This window comes from Tenrec ecaudatus, chromosome 17 (genome assembly GCF_050624435.1).
Source record: "Tenrec ecaudatus isolate mTenEca1 chromosome 17, mTenEca1.hap1, whole genome shotgun sequence".
Taxonomy (NCBI): domain Eukaryota; kingdom Metazoa; phylum Chordata; class Mammalia; order Afrosoricida; family Tenrecidae; genus Tenrec; species Tenrec ecaudatus.
In genome coordinates this window covers 48,012,719-48,033,155 of record NC_134546.1, presented here as the reverse complement: position 1 = coordinate 48,033,155, position 20,437 = coordinate 48,012,719, and the positions used below count along the sequence as shown (strand labels likewise).

Genomic DNA, 20,437 nt, shown 5'->3' with positions numbered 1-20,437 from the left:
TTTATGTTGGGTGTCCTGTAATGTGTCTCAAAGCCCAGCACACTGAAAGCACGGAGATCTTCATTTGGTCCCTGTACGCGGCTGCCTTGTGAAACTCCGGGTGTGCCTGTGGCCAGGGACAGCCTCAAAGGACCTCTGTTTCTTCATCTACGAGATTACTGGGATTAATATAATGGCATTTAAAATTCTAACACCTAAGAGCCATGCCCGCAGGTAGGAAAACAGTGATTCTCAGCAAGTTATACATCTGCTCTAGGCCAGTGTCTTCCAAATGGGTGATCCACCCCCTGGAGGCCTGGAGTGATGTGGGGGCTGCGCAAGCAGACCCTTGCACTGTATCCCTGACGACTGGCTACAGCACAGAAGTTCGTCATTGGCAGGAGCACACCGGGTGAGAATGCACAGCCGTCCTCCTCTGAGGGAGCACCAGGGACAGAGTTCAGGGCATAATCGATACTGCTCCAAGAACATCATGCTCCCCATGTGTGATAAATGGAATCATGTCCCTCCAAAAGACATGTTCAAGTCCTAGCCTCTAATCGTGTTTGGGAATAGGACCTTTGAAGATGTTATTAGTTAATATAAAGTTATATTGGAGTAGGGTGGATTCCAATGGAATATAAGTGGTAGCTTTATCAACGAGAAGAGAGAGGGTCAGAAGAAGGACCTGTGAGACACTCGTCTATAGTCATGGGGCACTGGGGCCACCAGAAGCTAGGAAAGACAAGAAAGGGTGTTCCTCAAAAGCCGTGCTTCCCAAAGTGGGGCTGGCTGCTCTGTGCGGTGCACTAGAACCTACGCTTGATTCTGGATTGTGGTCTACAGTACAAAAGGTTTCCATTGCAAGGGGACTGCTGAGTAATTTTTTTCTTTTCTGAAAAGGGGGTAGCAGGCCAAATAAGTTTGGGAACCTACGCCCTAGAGCATTCAGAGGGAGTCTGGCCCTGCCACACATTGATTTAGATTTCCAGGCCCCAGAATTGTGGAAAAATACATGCATGCTTTTATAAGCTATTCGGTCCAGAAAGTGGGCAGGGTTGCAGGAGCCAACCTCAGAGCTGGCTCTCCGAACAACAGGTGCCACCGACACCTGTCCCCTCTGAAGTGACAGCCAGAACCATATGGGTTCTCTTCTCTCCCTGACCCTCACTTGATCCTTACCGCTCTTATCCCTCTGTTATCTCAAAAGAAACTGCACACACTTTGAAGGGAGAACGAGGCTACGAGTCGGAATTATTCAATAGCAAGCACCAGGGTGAATATCGGAGCCTTAAAGTAAAGGTCGCCCCAGTATGGCATCTGGCTTCCCTCTTAGCTCTCCTCGATCTGCCAGCATTTCTCCTTTTATAGAACCATCATTTCATAGCCAAGGTAGGCCAATGGGTATAATACTCTCCACAAAAAGGAAAAACCCAAACTCGCTGCCATCAGGTTGGTGCTGACTCATAGTGAACTGCCCTCTGTGAGTTTCTGCGACCGCCACTCTTTACAGGAGAAGAAGCCCCATCTTTCTCCCGCGGAACAGCTGGTGGTTTCGAGTTGCAGACCTTGTCGTTAGCAGCCCGACGCATAACCACTGCACCACCAGGGCTTCTTAGTACACTTCGGCAATGGGGAAATCAAAGTGTCCCTTATATTTCCAAATGTTCCCTACAGCTTGAGAAGCCCTGTATCAGAGGAAACTGAGAGATCACAAGCTCTGCCCTACCCTCATATGCAGAGTGCCAGGATGCCTTAATATTCTCCAGGTTAAACAGCATGGACATGACAGATAAAATAAACAGCAAAAAGGATCATTCCTCCAATCTAAATGCAGATCACAAAACAGGTTATCAGTTACACAAGGAAAGCCAGCAGGAAAGAAAAGGGTCAAGATAAGCAGATTAGCTGCTTTCAGAAGCAGTAATTTATGAAACAGAAGAAAACATCAAATAAACAATCACACAACCTTTATTTGGTATCTTCGGAGAGCTTCACAAATACAAGAACAATATGCTGTTAAAAAAAAGGAACAGGAAAACATAAGGGAGCTTTTAGAACAAAATACATAGTTAACCAAACACGGTCACCGACTGAGCTCCAGGACTGCCAAGACTGCACTTCTCTGTGGGAGCAGACAGACGCATCTTTCTCCCAGAAAGAACCTCAAAGCCACCAGGGCATAAAATTCAATACAGCTTCTAATTCAAGATGCCTAATTGAATCCCTCTCCAACAAACGGAGAAAACCATCAAGAAATCCCTGGAGCCCGGAGAAGAAGTCTTCAACTATCCCCACAGCTTGGCGGGGAAGCTCCAGAGCCCGGCACATCCTGGAAAGGAAGCCCCTGCTCGTCCTCACACCCTGGAGTAAGACAAAGTCATCTACTCCCACTCACCCCAGCAGCTCTCCCCAAACCGAACAGCTGCACGACAATGTCATGGAAACAGCTGTCCATCGTGGGCAGGAAAAAGGAGGAGGAAGAAGAGAGGAGGAGGAGGAGGGAGAGGAAAGGTGGGGGAGAAGGGGAGGAGGAGGAGAAAAGATGGAGGAGGAAGGAGCACAAACAACACACAAAGTCAAAGGAATCTTCTGGATAAAAGACCCTGGAACTACCAAAAATAGAACTCCAAAGATTGATATTCAGGTATTTTCAAAGGATGGAGGAGATGTTCAAAAGCACAACAAAGGGAATAGAAAAAATGAAAACCCTACATAAAATAGAACTCTGTGAGATAAATAAGACAACAGAATTTCTTTGACCACAATCAACAAGAAAAACCATCAAAGACAAAGCAATGGGCACCGAAGAAAGCTAAGAATGACGTGGAAGACCATCAAGAACAAGTCCTGTCGCTTTGGGATTCCAGAACAAGAAGAAACTGAAAACACTGCAAGATATCATGAAAGGAAAAATCCCCTGTAGAAAAATTTCCTATCATAATGGAAAAAAGGAGATGCTATTCAAGAAGCTGAGAGAAAAACAAAGCGGATAGATTCCAAACGAAAACCACCATGATGCGCCATAGTCAGCCTCTCCAATACCAAGAAACGGAGGGAATCTTGAGAGCAGCTAAGGAAAAAGAAGTCATCTACGATGGAAAACCAATAAGCATAAACTTGGATTTCTCAGCAGAAAGTGAGCAACCAAGAAGCCAATGGAATCTAAAAATCCAAAAGTAAAAACTATCATTCTTTACCTTGTTTCTGTGTAGCTCTTTGTGACCTAGTCTGTGCACTGTAGACTTCAGCCCGTTCTTTCAGGGAGCACAACACAGGCCATCCCAGAGAGACTTGATGTGGACATCCCTACTAAGCCACCTGGGCTTTACCTCAAGCTCACCTTTTCCTATTGGACTTAAAGCTGAAATGCCCTGGTGTGCGAAGAAGCCAAAGGCATAGAACCAGCAGATATTGGACTTTGGTTCTGATCTCTTACCTTGAGGGTGTCCAATGAATGGTGGCCCAGAACTACCATATACTTACTATTTTAACGCCTTCCTTACTTCATTATGACATGTATTCATCTGATAGGCGTGGTTCTGCTGCTGTGAATGAATATTATTGGAAGAGTTGCCCCATCTCCAACTCCCACTGTTTGTGTAAAGTGCCCAATCGTTTAAGAGTTTAATCTGTACAAATCAACAATTCATGTATTGCTGTTTATAGCTGTCTATAGGCCTAAACTTTCCTTTTATCAATAGTGCTTTAATGACAATATCAATGGATAGAGGTTACAAGTTGGGTTTGACTGCTAGGTCAGCGGTTTGAACCCACAGCCAGATCCACAGGAGAGGAACGGGCCTTTCTGATGCTGTGAAGATTCGCAGGCTCAGAGACCCATGGGGGTGGTTCTACCCTGCCCTGTGCGGTTGCTATGGGTCTGCAATGGCTTGAGGGCAGTGGAAGCGATGTCCCTGGGGGAAGATTGATAATGTTGTCTAACAACAAGGGACAATGATGTTGCTCAGGTGAACTGGAGACTTATATAAACCACAGATGCATTACTGGATTTGAAGCTTGCACTTAATTCTAGTCCCAATCTTAGAAGAATGAGTACTTATGATACGGACCAGCTTGATGCTCAAACTCATGAAGAGATCACTGAATATACAGATGCTGTCGTAAAGTATGGTGAAGAAATTAGATTGTGCCTAGCTATCAGGAAGAACAGTGACTTGGGTCTTAATAACTTGTTTTCTTTCTTTTAAAAACATTTTTAATAAATCACTTTATTGGGGGCTCTTTTAACACTTATAACAATCCATACATCCATTGTATCGAGCACATTTGTACATATGTCACCAGCATCCTTTTCTAAGCATTTTCTTTCTACTTGAGCCCTTGGTATCAGGCTACTCATTTTTTTTCCTTCCTCCCCTGCCCTCCTACCCTCATGAACCCTTTCCAAATTATAAATTATTATTATTTTCATATCTTACACCATAAAATGCTTGTTTGTAAACATGCAGCCATCTAAGTAAGGCAAGACCTAAGTCCACATGGAAGAAGCACACCAAACTATTTTCCAAGGATTGTAAATAATATAGTAATCCCAATCTAAAGGATAAAATGGTATCAGAGCTTAAATTGTGAACACCTGGTTTGCAAAAGGTTATGGATGACAGTGGAAGACCAAAATCCATTTGCAGGATCCGCACATAGATTACACCCCGGGGAATTCCCTCTGACCATGGACCAGGATGGGAATAGCTTTGCTAACTTGCAGAATGTATTGAAAAGGGGATTGTTGCAGACATTGGTAAGTTAAAATTTAGGGGAAAATTCCTTAGCACAATAAACAGCATATGAAAAATCAATGGCCAATCTTCCACTCAAGAAGGAAAAACTGAAATCATTCCTCCTGTGAACCAGACAAGATTCCTTCTTATTAGCTCTTTTATTTAAGATTGTCTTTGAAGTCTTAGCCAGAGGCATTCGACAACAAAAGGAAATCCAACGAATCCAAATGGGCGAAGAATAAGTGACTCTCTCATTCTTTGCAGATGATATGATTTTCTATGTAGAAAACTCCAAAGCTCTGACGAAACAAATTGTTGGAAATAATCGAAAGATACAGCAATGTGACAGGATACAAGAATGACACGGAAAAATTGATTAGATTCCTGTACACTAACCAAGAGAGCTCTGCAAAATAAAATAAAGTCAGGAAGAAGTACGAAGCCACATGAACAGTCAGAAGAAGTTAGACTAAAATTAACCAGAGCAAACAAAGGCTTTTACGAAGAAATCTACAGAAAACCACTACAAGGAGCTAAAAGACACCCACGTAGACGGAAGAATGCCCCTTGTTCATGGCTAAGAAGGCTCATCGTAGTGAAAACGTCGGTACAGTGATGCCTCAGCTGTCAAACGGCTCTCGGGCTGACCTTTCCACCACTCGAACAGCAAAGTTAAAAAAGAAATCAGTTCAGGGTGCATAACTTTGTTCTATAGTCAATTCGAAAATACAGCTAGAAAAAAACCTATACAGGCCAAGAGTGAGTCACGTGTCACGTCTCACCTCAGGCACAAAGAGCTTCTAGCTCAGACAACAGAGTGCCAGTGTTAGGGCAGGAGAACACTCGCCGATGCGCTTTTTTCCTCTATTTATCTGGGGGAGATACTACAACCGTGGTTCCAAAGAGAGCTATGCATACAAGCAGTAAAGCTAGACGAAAACTTTGAGAACCATGACCGTTAAAGAAATAAATCATTATATGACAAAATAATAATTTATAAATTATCAAGGGCTCCTGAGGAAGAGGGGAGTGGGGAGGGAGGGGAAAAAAGAGGACCTGATGCAAAGGGCTTAAGTGGAGAGCAAATGCTTTGAGAATGATGAGGGTAAAGAATGTACAGATGTGCTTTACACAATTGATGTATGGTATGGATTGTGATAAGAGTTGTATGAGCCCCTAATAAAAAAAAAAAGAAAGAAATCATGGTGACGTTTGAACCAGGTCACCGCGTGTCTGTTTGGCAGCTGACTACAGCATGGCTCGGTCAGTATGACCAACACTGTCAAAAATGTGACTGAAGTGGCTTATGGAGCAAACGGTGCGAAATCGTTGACCAGGAAGCCAAGAACACAGGCTATGGAAGAGGTGGAAGAGTTACTGCTAATTTGGATAAATCAGAAACAATTCATTGGCAATAGCATATGTGAGAAGGTCAAAAGTCTCCATAGTGAATTTTTAAGTGTAATTTTCAGGCCTCGGAACTAATTATTTGGTTTGCCATTATTTCCTATGGGAATATGATTGGCTCTTGAACATTTCCGTGTTTGAAAACTAAGTTGATATGAATTGAGATCAACAACTGAATATGGGTACTGTCCTTAGCAATCTATGATTACAATGCAATGCTGATCTAGATCCGAACTCCATTCTCTAAAGAAAGGGAAAACTAATTAGGAACTATATAGGAAGAAGGAAGAGGCCCAGGATAGCAAAGAACAGCTCAAGCTGTTAATTAACAAGATAGAAGGCATCTCACTACCCAAACTCAAAACCTACTATATAGCCGGGATAGTTGAAACAGCCTGGTGGTAGTAAATGATGGGTCCATAGAGCAAAGGAACAGAATATAAAACCGAGAAATAAATTCATCCACTTACAGACAACTGATTTGACAAAGGGCCAAAAAACATAAAATGGGAAAGAGATAGTCTCTTCAGCAAATGGCGCTGGCAAAATTGGATTTCTGCCGAAGAATGAAACAGGATTCATAGCTCCCTTCATCTGTTACAATGAACCCCCAAATGTATCAAAACCTTCCAGGTAAATCTCAGAATTATAAAAATCATCCATGACAAAATAAGGTCAAACGTCATGGCCCAATTACAGAGCAGACACATTAACAAATATAATAAAGAAAAGAATAAGTTACTTATGTGCAGTAAAAGGAATAAAAAGAGAACTCAAGCAATAGGAAAAAATCATTAGAAATTACAAAACAGACAAGGAACTAATGCCTAAAATCTAGAGAAAACTGTAATAACTCACTAAGAAAGAAGAATCAAATTAAAAAGTAGGCAAAAGGCATGAACAAATGGTTCACCAGAAATGATATCCAAATAGCTAATAAGTATATGAAAAAACGTTCATGATCATTAGCCATCCAGTGGGTGCAAATCAAAATAATAAGCGATTTCCTTGCCCCATTAACAAACAAATCATCAAAACAATCAGAAAACAAGAAATTCTGGAGAGGGTATGGAGAGCTAGGGACTTTCATACACTGCCAATGGACCTGTAGATATGTATAGCCATTTTGAAAAACGATACCGTACTACTTCAAACAACTGAGAAAAGAAATTCCGCATACTCCAGTAATACCTTGGCTGGCATATACCCTAAAGAAGTAGGAGCCATAACACAAACAGATACATGCACTCCCAGGTTCACCTCAGAACTCTTCACAATAGCATGGAGTTGGAAACAGCCCAAAGTTCATCAACAGCAGAATCAATAAGGAAACTTTGGCACACACACACACAACTGAGTACTATGCATCACCAAAGAGCAATGACGAAACCACAAAAACCCATGACATAGACGAACCTGGAGAACATGATGCTGAGTGAACGAGTCCATCACAAAAGGGCAAATACTGTCATGAGGCCACTCCAGGAGGATGAAAGCTACAACAAAGACTAGTATCCCACAGAGAACAGACTTCTGAGGTCCCCCAGGTAGGGAGGGCAACAGTGGGAATATGAAGCAATGGACTAGAAGGGTGATAGGTTAAAAAAAATGTCAACACTACGCACCTAAAAGAGTCAGCGATGGATTGAAATATGGACTCAGAGGTGGTAGGAGTGAAGGGCAATAAAGAGCTGGGAGAGAGCACTGCAGAGAGGTGAACAGCCAGCAAGGGCATGAGTTCTCACAATCACTTGGAGCTCCATAGGGCTGGCTTGCCCAGCAAAGTGGGCTTCTCTGGGAGGGCAGAAGGAGTGAGGAGAAGCAGGGCACCCTGAGCATTGCCCTCCCTGTTTCCCTCCTGTTCCAGGATAACATTTCCCTGCCTGTTTCCCAGAACGAGGAAACAGGATCCATAAATGAGAGAAGAGAAATCAGGTAGGATGGATAGGATGTAAGAGGCAGTTAATGAGTGCTTTAACCTGTTGAATGCAGAGCTGGCTAGTCTGATATATAAGCCCCCACCTAATTTACAATAATAAATTTTTAGAATTCAATATATATGGACTTTTGCGGATCATGCAACAAAACAGAGTTTTAAATAACTGGGGGTGGGAATGGGGGCACAGCAAAGGAGCTCCAGAACTACTAGGAGACCCAAAAACCTGCCAAAAGAGGGGAGGAAGCTGTTAAAAAATAAGAAAAGACATCTCAGAGCTGAAGAAGGAAAGAGGCTACAGATTAAACACAACTATTTAAAATAATGAAGACCATTTTTAAAAGACATATGCCCAGATAACATTTTGTTATGAAATTTTAGAACACGGAGAATAAAAACCCTTAAATCTTCCAAACTGAAAACATGAGACAAAGCAATGAGAATGGAACTAGACTTCGTACCAATGGATGTTACCTGACAATGAAGAAACATCTTTAATATCCAAAATGGGGAGGGTCGTTTCAACCTAGATAGCGATATACAAGAAAACCACCGAGAACAAAAGGTTCTCAAACATGCACTTCATTAAATTACCTTTCACAGATCCTAAGTAATTTGAAGACGTCCTCCAGAGTAAGTAAGCAGATGGGATTCCCAAAATGAAAGCAGTAAAACTAAACTGAAAGTCTAAAGAAAGAATATCATCTCAGTTGCAAACTGGGGCTAGAAAGGCATCCTTCCCAATGAAAACAGGGGGATCACAGGCTCGGAGAAGAATGTCTTCAAGGAAAATAGGACATGTTTAATCAATAGATACACTTTCTCGGAACACGTGATACTTTTACAAGTCTAATGGGTTGGCTCAGGCAGTGTTGGTCCTGCTGTACACAGCGTTGCCCTGAGCTGGAATTAACTCGTCAACACCTAAAGAGTTTAACTTGAGGGCAACTATAAAGAAAGAAAATTTTTTTAAAAACCAACACTAAGCACCTAACGGAGTCAGAGATGTACTGGAGTGCGAACTCTTAGAGGTAGCAGAGGTAAAAGTAAAGAGCTGGGAGAGTGTGCTGCGGGAGGGGCATGTCCTTAAAACCCCCTCCTCTCTCCTCCCAGGTGCTTCACTCTCCTCTCATTAGACCTCATACCCGTGCCCACCTCAGCAGTCCACCTGCCCAGAATTGCTACTGGTCTGTTCATACCTCAGCTTGGGCTGGCGTGATCCTACCTTCTCTGGGGCAAGCAGATCTTTCTTCATCCCCTCAAGAATGATCTCCAGCCTCTCCACTGGCCTCTAGCATCTCTTACCTCCAACTCTTTTACTCTCAAGACTTATTTCTTGAATTGAGAAAGTTGAGACTGCAGCAACGTCCCCAATTTCTACCTGCTGCTTGGTAGAGTCCCATGTGAAAGTCCACATCTTCCTGAGAACGTTGAAGGCTCTCCTGCATCCTTACACATTGGTCTTGCCTTATGTCCACCACCACTGACAGCCCTTCTAACAGTTCATCCCCACCACGCTAGGTGTCTAAAGCATCATCAGGCAAAAGGCCCTCTGAGGTTCTCATAGATATCTGCACAAATATGTATAAATTCATGAGTTTATATTTGATGGTCCTTCAAATCACATGAAGTTTAATTCAACTTGTTAGATACAAAGATTACTGCCACACGTATCAACACAGTGTCGTGTTTAGTGTCTGTGTCTTCTTCGTGAGCTTGGAAAGACTGAGACTTTTCCCTACTGTTCCAAGCCCTGAGATGACCTTCGATCCTTAGTTATGTGATCCAGAATGACCTTTCTAAGTGTCCACAGTGGAGATAAAGTGTTTTATAATTCTATTCTGGTCACAGCAACAAGAGGACCATCAACAGCCACCTTGTGATCCCAAAGGAAAAGCTGCCTGCAGTGGGTGCTGCTGAGGGGCTAACGTCTAACCAACTCGCCGGAACTCAGCCCTTGGCCCTACGACTTCTGTCCTTTGCCTCTTCTTCTTGCTTCAGGCCCATGAAAGATGCTCTCATTCCACTCAGGGAAGAAGTTGAGAGCTGTGCTCTCAATATTTTAAATTCCAAAATAATGTTCTATCTAGATATTAATAGAAATGCCACATGTAAAAACAGCTAAACTCTCACTTCCGACACAAAGATGCCTCCCTTGCTACAAAGCTGGCATGAGACAACGTGCACATAAATAACAGAAAGTTATATTAGGATAATTTTATTTTAGGAGGAAAAGCTTTTGTAAAAGGAGTCTTCCAAATGAAAGATTCTCTAGTTAGCTACCATTTGATTTATGAAACCTCCTCTGGAAAGCCTACAAAATGGGAATTAAAGCTTCATTTGATCTCTTCGTAAACTCAGAGTATTTGAAAAAGTCACAGACTCCATTGTCGAGATGAAACTAGGATTTCCACCAATACGTGGTTGAAGCTACGTGCATGGTGCATTTAACCGGGTGTACTTACGTCCTCTGACTCAAACACATGGCAGATCATCTTGTACTGCTTCTTCCCCTCCTGGGCCCCAGGTGTGGTCTCAATGCAGTCTTGTGATGCTGACCGGGGCATTCGGCGCCTGGCCATCAACACTACGATGTTCCCAATGTCAGCGATGTAGGAGATGGTACGCAAAGCATGGTCCATCATTGTTTCCTGGGGAGAAGGGAAAACATCGGCTATTAAGAAACATGTCAGTTATGGATTTTTCAACTTCAACATTATTGACTGTTTTTAGATTGGCTCACTCTTTGTGATGAAAGCTGTCCTGTGCATTGCAGGGTGTTTCACCCTGTCCCTGGCTCTACACACTAGATACCCACACACCGCACACCAAAGTAAACCAACCAAATGTGCCCTGAAGGGCAAAATTACTCAAGGTACATACTCTGGTGTGTGGTCAGGTTGAATATGACTTTACCTCAGTCCGAACTTTGAAAATAGATCTTCATCGATGTTTTTCAGAGGAATAGGATGCAGGGCCAGGCAAAGAAAATCAGCCTTTCCGACCTTACTGAGTGATGGGCTTCCTGCGAACAGAAAGAAGTCTAGGGAAACCTCTCCTCTGCAGGAAGCCCAGGCAGTGAGGTCAGATCAAGAAGCTCTGAGGCAGCATGCCCAGTGCTCTGAAACAGCTGTTTTCATGGTCCCTAGCCCCTTGGCAGGTTCATTGCTCCTGACAACTTTTGTCCCCTGACGGAATCTCCCTAGAGTACCTTCCCAACAACCTCTACCTAACAAGGCAGCACTTTAAGGCTTTGCAACCCAATCAATTGGTCTTTTGTACTTTTATTCGTACACCTACCATCTTTGGGCCACACCGCCTCACATAAAGGTGGGGAGACTAGGGCAGGTAATGAGCGAGCACTCAGTGTTTGCACACATTTTAGAAATGAATTTGCCAGAACTGCCTCTGTTCTGGTTGTGTAATGGGAACGTGCCTGATTTATCTTGCTAATTCCTGAGCCATTGCTTGTAATGTTCCTTGAACTCACCCTCTGATTGGAAGGCCCTGTTCTGAGGTTGGAGAAAAAGCTGTTCAGTTCCTAGAAAGGTCACTAATGGACTGGGCCAAAGAGACAATGGTTCACTGCGCTATTTCATAGAGGGTTAACTCCTTCATTGGATCCACCTGGAACCCTGGGGTCACCTCGAAGAGAGGAAAGCCTACCAGGAGGGAAGGCCAAGCAGAATTTGGCAAGGCAAGATGGCACTGCCTAAAGAAAAACTTGTTTGCTTAGGAGGCATTGAGTCTACGTCAATGGTGGTGGGAGAATTTGGAAAAGGATATCAATAATGGGTGTGCAACAGAATATCAATTGCGTAGTTAAATGTCATTAAATACGAGTAATTGTTCTTCAGCTGTTTTCCATGGAACTAGTACTTCAATAATCTAGCAATGTGGTCACCTAAATTGAGAAATTGTAATTTATTCCCATCTTAAAATTGCCTATAATCAATGGCACTGAATTATAAAAGGAGAAGTTGTAGACGTGGAAAAAAGAAAAAGAAAAAATCACCAGTACTGCCCCAGGCAAGCTTTTGAGAGGTCCCAATAGGAGTCTCCGTTGGACCAGAACAAGAAGTGGGATGTTGAATGGAGAAGGTTCAAAGAGAAATGATGGCTTGGTCATTGGATTGGGGTTTGGGGGTAACTGGTTGTGAACTTGTTCTGAATGAACTGGAAGAGATAGTCTCAGTGGAAAAGGGGGTTGGCTGACAAACACAGGTGTTGGCATAGTAGCTGGAGAGTTGGGAACAGATAACAGAGACGATGGAGGATGAGTTGGCCAGCCAAGAACAACGATCACCCATAATGTGATAACCCAAAAAAGGATTAAGAGTGGGATATAAGACCCTTAGCACCCTCACAACTCGTATCAGCTCTGATCAGAAGTAAGTTTCCCGAGGATGTGGCTTGCAACACATTTTATCCTATAAGAGGTGAAAGGAGAGAGAAATGAGCTGAGATCAGACTGACCTACTATGGAAAAGAAAGAAGAGCCTTGGGGTGGAGTGCATACTTTGGATCTGGGTCCCTGTACAAGGAAACTTCCAGATCTAAGAAAAGATTGCTGCCACGACACATGGATAGCTTCGAAGAATGCTGGTCCTACAGATGTTGAGAGAAGCCAGGGACCTTTTCCCAGAAACAACAAAGAGAAAAGGCATTCCCCTGGGGCTGACAGTTTAAATTTGGTCTTCTGGACTCTCAACTTGTGAGGGAATCAATGTCTGTTTGTGAAAATATCCGTGGTCTTTCTGTTGTAGCAGCATGTCCTAGTTGTCTGGTGTTGCTTTAACAGAAATGCCACAGGTGGGTAGCTTTATCAAACAGTAATTGATTACCTTTCAGTGTAGGAGCCTAGTAATACAAATTCAGGGTGTCATCTGTAGGTGCAGGCTCTCTATCTCTCAGTTCTTGGGCAAGATCCTTGCCATCAATCTTCTCTGTCTAGGATTTTCTCGGTGCAGGGGTCTCTGGTCCAGAGCACACACTTCGTGCCCAGCTCTTCTTTCCGATGGTAGTAGGTCCCTCCCTCCTTTTATCTCTTGAGCAACAACTCCCCTGAGGCCAAACGTGTGCAGATGAGGTCCAGGCAGCCCTCCACAGAGCATGAGGGCAGAAGCACAGTGGTACAGAGGGGGCAGATGGAATGAAGCCTTCGGTTCTTAGGGCAACAAACCTTCTGGCCTGTGTGGAAATGGGAAGATGCCTTTGAAATCTACAGATTCTCTGCTGTCCTCGACATGGAGGTAGAGAAAGCCCTGAGAACCAACATCAAGCAAGCACGTCTCTGGAAAACAAACACAACAATTCCAAGACTTGGTTCTGATGGCCAAGCCATGAGGCAGCCTAGTGGCATGACTCTGCATTGAGTGGAATGCACTGCCCTTGCCATGGTGGATGGTCAAAGACACCAGGTACCATCATCAGCAATAAATATGATTCAGCACATGAACCACAATGGTCTGGACAGTGCAATGGAACAGTCCAGCCTGACTAAGGGCCTCTCTTGAAGCAGGAAGAAAAGACAAAACATCAAAAAACCCTTAGGCCTCTGCCTGTGACCACTCACATTCACTGACTCCTCTGTCCACGTTCAGAAAGCAAAGACACAAAGGGGAGAAGGGAGAGAGAGAAAAGAGCCAGAGACCATGCACGCACGGGGCCAGGCCTCGAGCTGCCTGTCATCTGGGTCCCCCCTCCCTTTTTTACAGGAGGGAGCTGGCAGGGAGTTTATCCTCCACTCATTTAAAAAAGGAAATAGGGCTGACAGATGTTCAGCACCTAGTCTAAGGTCACAATTCACAGTGATGAGCTCAAATTCCAGTCCCAGGCCCAAACACCTAACCTCTAGGTGGCAGTGTCCTCTCGTGCATATCAACTAGACAGCGGGGTGCTGAAGAGGGTGAATGAGGCAGGCCTCAATAACTAGACTGCCTGCTTGCCAGCCTCTCCCCAAAGCTCAGTGTCCCAACTGTAATGTGGCTGGTAATGAACCCCTACTTTCCTTCATGAGTCTAGGATTTGGATACGTACTAGAGAGGCTTCTTAATGACTAGCCTCCAGTAAAAACCTTAGGTGCTGAGTCTCTAACAAGCTTTCTGGAGGCAATATTGTTGTCACTACTTGTTTTGGGGGGGACTCAGCATGTCCTGTGAGGCTCCACTGGGGGAGCACCCTTAGAAGCTGGCATGTGGTTTCTCAGGCTTCACCTCGTGTCCCTTCGCCCTTGCTGATTTGGATACATCCTTCAACCAGTGGTCGGATTCAAATAATTTTTTAAAAGTTCATGGCCCTAATGACTGTTTTAAGTATTAAAAAAGAAATAGTGGAAGGTAATTGATACTTAAAAAAGAACAATAAAAAGGCACACAAAAGCAGATGATAAGAGTTTTAAATATTAAGAAAAATAATAAACAATATCTAACAAAAATACAATAAAACTGTAATATAAGATACTTCCATATTGCTCCTTGATTGACATCACTTGAAATACTCTTTGCTTTTACCTGAGCATTTGTGTGCTGTCTGATTTAACCTTCACCATCTTTTCACTTTAAGAGTAGGATCCCATTCCTTTAGAGCGAGGCCAATTAGACTAATAGTCACTGGATTTCATAATTACAAACAGGCAAACTCTCTTCTCTGAACATACGTCCATCTTTGGAAAGCCCCTTTCTGCTTCTGCTGAACTTACAGCAATTGTTCTGACGATAGTTTTAGCTCTTTGAACACTTTCAGGAATTCCATAATTCTGAGAATTTTCCAGAATATTTTAGAAGATGGAAAGCTTAAGAATCATTACTATCAGGTGGGTAATTAAATATGTCATTAAATACGAGCAATTGTTCTTCAGCTGCTTTCCGTGGAGCTAGTACTTCAATATTCTAGCAATGTGCTTCCAAAATATTGAGAAATTATCATTTATTTCCATATTGAAATGGGATACAACATGCTTTTAAATGTTCACAGTTCGTTTTCAAACTTGTTATGATGTTTTCTAATACCTTTTCCAAATGAAGCCCCACAAATTGTAATTTCCTACAAACTTTATATTTTTGAAAGTTTCTAACGTAATTAACTCATCACCTTTTGTTTGTGTGAGCCCTTTTTCTTTCCAAGAATTTGAGAAGCTTTAAGAGAGCATATCACATTTTTTCAGCCTTGATTATGTCTGTATTTCTTACTTACAGTGCATTTGAAAGAAGAGATACTTCATTTGACATGTTAATCTTCAATGCCATGGATGGAATTGAGCTATGGATGGAATGAGCATTACTGTGGGTGCTTAACATATGCTGTTGCACAGACGAATATTAAATAAGAGTAAGGAATGTACATTTGTGATTTCTGCATTGGGCACCCACCCTCCTACCTTAGAGAGAACCCCGATTATGCGTGCCATTGGAACAACCAGTTTGCCAAAAAGTGAGGTATTGGTTCTGCTGAACCTGTGTGAACTGTCTGGATCCCACCACTGCCTTCAGCTATAAGAAATGACAACCACGGGCCAAGGTCTGTGAGTCCTAATGAAGTGTCAAAGTTGAGGTCCTTCTTAGAAACCCTCAACAAAGGCTGGTAGATCAGGGTAGAGGGGCAAGAGGTAAAATCCAGAGATACATTTTGCTCGCAAAAAAGTCAGGGAACAAGATCTAAATATGTGGTATCCCAAGCCAGGTACTCAACCCCTGGCTCCAGAGACAAAAGGCGTCTCTCGGAGTTCTCACCAAGCATAAGGCTCCAGGGTGGCTGTTGGTGGGACACGCCCCTGATGGTAGGTACAGGTCAGGATATGGGGAGCACACACACACAAGAGGGGGGCTACAGTACCCAATGGGAAGTACAGGAAACTTCAAAATGGGGGCAAGCAACATGGTGCGGGGCTGGGAGTAGGCAACAATATGAGACCCTAGTGGGTCTATACCAGGTTTACAACACGCTCTGCTGTCCTGCCTGTCCCCAAACATTCAGGGATCCCCCTAGGGATGATCAGAGAAACCAGCTATCACAATCCAAAAGTACAGGACAAAGAAGCGGCTCAGGGACCCTGACAGAGTGAGTCCTAGGCATGAACTAGGGCTTGTCACAGAGTGAGCCCTGGGTATGAACCAGGACTTCACTTGCTACTGAGGGTGAGAGCCCCATCTTAAGCAGGAGCTACAATTATGAGCTTATGACTTTTAAAAATACACACATATTCGAGCTCTTTTCATTGAAAAGGTCAAAGAACAGTGACACCCAATAGCACCTAGCATATTCAGCACCCATATTTTGGTTTCCAAAAGCCATTCCTCATTAAAATGAGCAGGATTCCATGGGGGGGGGGGGGAGGCTGGCCCAGGCCTAGGAGCAGGGAAGTCCCAGGGGAGTTCAGAGTAACTGCTTGTCCAAGAAAGCAATCTCAGTTCACTGACTGAGGAAATGTGTTAAAATGGCCCTTGATACAAAGGAAAGGTTATGTACCTGTCTGGGGCCATCTGAAAATCAAAAAGAACAAGGACAGTAAAAGATTATAACACCATAAGTTAAAAAAAATTTTTTTTGTCAAGAGTCCAGAGAACTTCATGAAGAGAAAGAGAAAGGGAGAGGAGTAAATGAAGTGCTCTTCCTTACAGAAGGTGAGATGATAAATGTAGAAATCATGACATTATTCTAAAGGCAGCATTTTGATCTGCCAATGTTGTAACCAATTTGTCCATTGATGCACAGGCTTTGAGGGAAAAGGTGACAGAATGTTCACATGGTCTCACGCTGAAATTGTAGATCAAAGGTGTCTTTGCACTAGGCATCCGGCCAGAGCCCTGTAAGTCATTTAATGCCGTTTGGAATCGCCCCTGTGGGGCCCGTCCTCTCCTCTCTTCACGTCCAGGCCCCTCTCGCCCACCAACTCCTAATCAGAGAGCAGTGCTTTTCCGTTTCCACACCAAGAAACCAGCACCCAGAGTTTCCTGCCCAACTCTCTCTCTCAGCTCGCGGTTCTCGGCATTTGACACATGGGCACTTCTTCCGGGATTCGTTTCACTGCCTTCCCTACTGCTCATAAGCCGTATGAAGTGATTTAGGTCTAAAATGTCAGTGTTGTAAATTCATCAAAACGACCTTGTTTGGATAAATAGCAGCCATCTCTGCAAACATTATCAATAAAGTTATCAAGGTTATACCTGAGCAGTGTGGGTACAAATACTGATAATACCTTCTCAGTGCTGCCTAAGAAAGCATGCGAGGTTCACTCTACAAGCTAAATGTGCCAAGAACTCCCAGAACTGCCAAAACTGGAAGAGATTGGGACGGGGAGAGAGACTGTCTATTGCAGTACCTTCTCATGGGCTCCAATCACGTTTAGAAAAACCTAAAACTCCTCCCCACTAAAATGCCACAGCCCTGAACGTGCGGGGCCACCACGGCATTACCAGCCTCCAGCTAAAGGACTCCGGCTAACCCATAAAGGTTTCAGGAAAGTCATTCTTGAACCATGGTGATTAGGCCGGATTTTAGATTTACTCCTTTTTCTCTCACTTTCCCTCTATTTAAGCCCACTTGTATAAGCAGATATGTTACCATGATTGCCAGTGTTTATATTCCCTTGCTTGATGTTCAGCCGCTTTTAACATGCACTCATTTCTCACGAGTAGCTGGACAAGACCCCAAAACCAGAGTCACCACCACCCTACAGAAAATGGTCAAACTCATTCACCAGGAGAAGGAGCAAAGCTTTTTTAAACCGGAATTTGTTCTCAGATTTCAGAAGCAGGTCACTAGGCCTTTTTTTCCTGGAGCACCTTTGGCGGGACTCAAACTTGAACCTCTCAGCTGGTGAAGCACGTTAGCACTTTGCAGCATCTAGAGATCACGGCGCGATGTGATTTTATACAGCTGGCTTTTCAGCACTCACCTGTGTGTCTGCATTTAGAACCTTAATCCTCTGGGTGGAGATAAAAAGGTCCACTTCAGTCATCATCTGAGCATCGCCCTCAGAATTCTAAGGAAGGACAGTTGAAATGATTACAAACCAGAAGCATTAACTTGAGCAGAAGACTGACCATTTTATTCATTCCTGAGCTCATGCTGCGCCCTAGAGGAATCAACTGTCAGAAAGCACCGATGCGTGCAGCCTGCCTGTGCGATTGCGGTTGGCTGTGCGTCTAAAGGGAGCCTCTGAAAGACAGAAAGGAGAAAGAGCCGAACCACCAGAGCCTGACCGTCAAGGGTGCTCTCCTGCTCCAGTGTCCAGTCTCTTCACTCAAAATGTGCTGCCTGCTAACTGTTGCAGTCATTGAAGGTCAAGGTCATGGCTTGACATTCTTTGGCTTCCACGTATCCCCAAATGTGAGAAATACATTGTACAAGAAGCCGCATGAAAACATGAGTACAGTGATACCTCAGTGGTTGAATGGCTCCAAGCTTGAACTTTCCACAACACGAACAACGAAGTTCAAAAACAATCTGCTCCGTGTTTGTAACTTTGCCTGATTGTTGAACTGAAAATGCGACTTGTGTTAGTGCATCACAACATTTGTCATTGTGCCTTCTTTTTGCACTTTGTGTAAGATATAATCATGGCTCCAAAGAAAATGACTGCAACAGTAAAGCGAAGAGGAAAATGAGGAGAAGCAAGATGGAGTGAAAGGAAGAAAGCATTGTGAACTTGAATCAGCCACCACTTGTCTGAGCTCACTGCTGAATACATGGGTAGGTCAACTTCACCAACATTTTCGAGGTGGGAAAAAATGTAGCAAAAGGTGGGAAATGGTTAACCACAAAACAAAGAACTCAGACCACTGAAGAAGTGAAAAGTTACTGTTCACTTGGATAAATCAGAAACAGCGCGATGGTTGGATAAATCAGACACCATTTGATAGCAATAGCGTGTCCAAGGCAGTGATATGCGAGGAAACCAAAAGCCTCCTATTGATGTAAAGTCCTAGAAAAATAATTTTTAAGTGTAATTTTTGGATTCAGAACCAATGATTTGGTTTTCCATTAATTCTTATAGGAAAAATATATTCAGTTCTCAAACTTTTGGTATTTGGACACAAATTTGGAATAAATTGAGTTCCACAACAGAGGTATCACTGTATTTCCTTCTAATTTAAGCAATCAAGTAGCCTTGGCCCCCAATCTTCGAAAAACCTTCACGTGAACAAGACATGAGACTCAACTCCGTCTGAATGTTGCCTTCGGGGTGTTATCTAAAACCCAGGAAATAGCAAACAGTCACACAAACAACTGCATGTTGTCGTTTCCACTAGAGTGTACTCATTAGATGATCCCTGTTGGTGTTAGCTGCCTTTGAGCGATGCCTTAGAGGCGGTCATTGATTCATTGTGACCTCATGCACAGTGAAATGACATGCTGCCTTGGCCCTCTACTATCTCCACGATGATTGGAGATCAAACGCTTGTCATCCGTTCATTTTTTGTTGGCTGGTTTTTAAAAGTAGATTGATGGTTCTTTCCCCCTAGTCAATCTTAATTTGGAAAGTTTGCTAAATCCTGTTCAGCTTCATATCAATGCTTTTTGATATTAATGTATTGATATATGGACAATGACTGCACTGAGGTGTATTGACCATTAACTGAACCTGGATGTCCCCTCACAGAAGACCATTGAACAAACATGCCCATCACATGGCCCCAATTATGTTTAAATGGACAGTTTTGGAAGCTGAGTGGAGCATTAGTCTGCCCCAATACAGGGCAGCCGTTAATTGATTTTTACATCTGTGGGAATTCTGAAGATTATAACATAGTGCCAATGCAATATAGGTTCTTTTGACTTGCTCCTGAAGTAAGTCATTCTTTGTGGTTATGTGGGAGACTGGAATGGTGAAACTTTCACTTCAAAATAGTAACTGTAATTTAATTCTCACTAAAAAAATCTAAAATAAATCATATCTTTGCTGAAAATTCCTTATGAATTCTGAGATGTTGTAAGGTTCCCTATGATAATGATAAACTTGTACTTTACACAGCTTTTAAGGGAAAAGGTGTTTGGAGCCTTTAGTACACCACTCTCAACTGTTTAAAGAGACAACACCGTCCTAAAGCTCCCCTCTGAGACTAGTCTGCAGAACCGAAGGAACGGCTTTTGCTGTTTTGAAAAATCAGGTTATATTTTCCGTAAACATGCTCTTAAAAGTTAAATTCTGCATCCCAAATCCTTCTTACTACAGCAGGTTAACAACACACATGGGGTTGTCATGAGCTGGAAGCAACTCAACGGTAACAGGTTTTTTAAGTCGGTTAAATCAAAAGTGACTTATAAGCAAAAGTTGCAGGTGAGTCTTGATTTCAGTGGCAATGTTATAGAAAATATGAACCCTGCAGTGGACTTGACCCAAGGAAAGGAACTGATAAGACAGCCTATGGGT

General features: G+C 43.2%; 1 protein-coding gene across 1 annotated transcript in view; it reads right to left on the bottom strand.

Moving 5' to 3' along the window:
- The window catches only part of APBA2 (amyloid beta precursor protein binding family A member 2), a 91,868-nt gene that overhangs the window by 18,160 nt on the left and 53,271 nt on the right, over positions 1–20,437 (bottom strand). Inside the window, exons 5-6 of the mRNA XM_075535766.1 lie at positions 17,960–18,046; positions 10,530–10,715 (exon numbers count right to left, since the gene is read on the bottom strand). Coding sequence (XP_075391881.1) covers positions 10,530–10,715; positions 17,960–18,046 — 273 coding nt within the window. The remainder of the gene's footprint in view (positions 1–10,529; positions 10,716–17,959; positions 18,047–20,437) is intronic.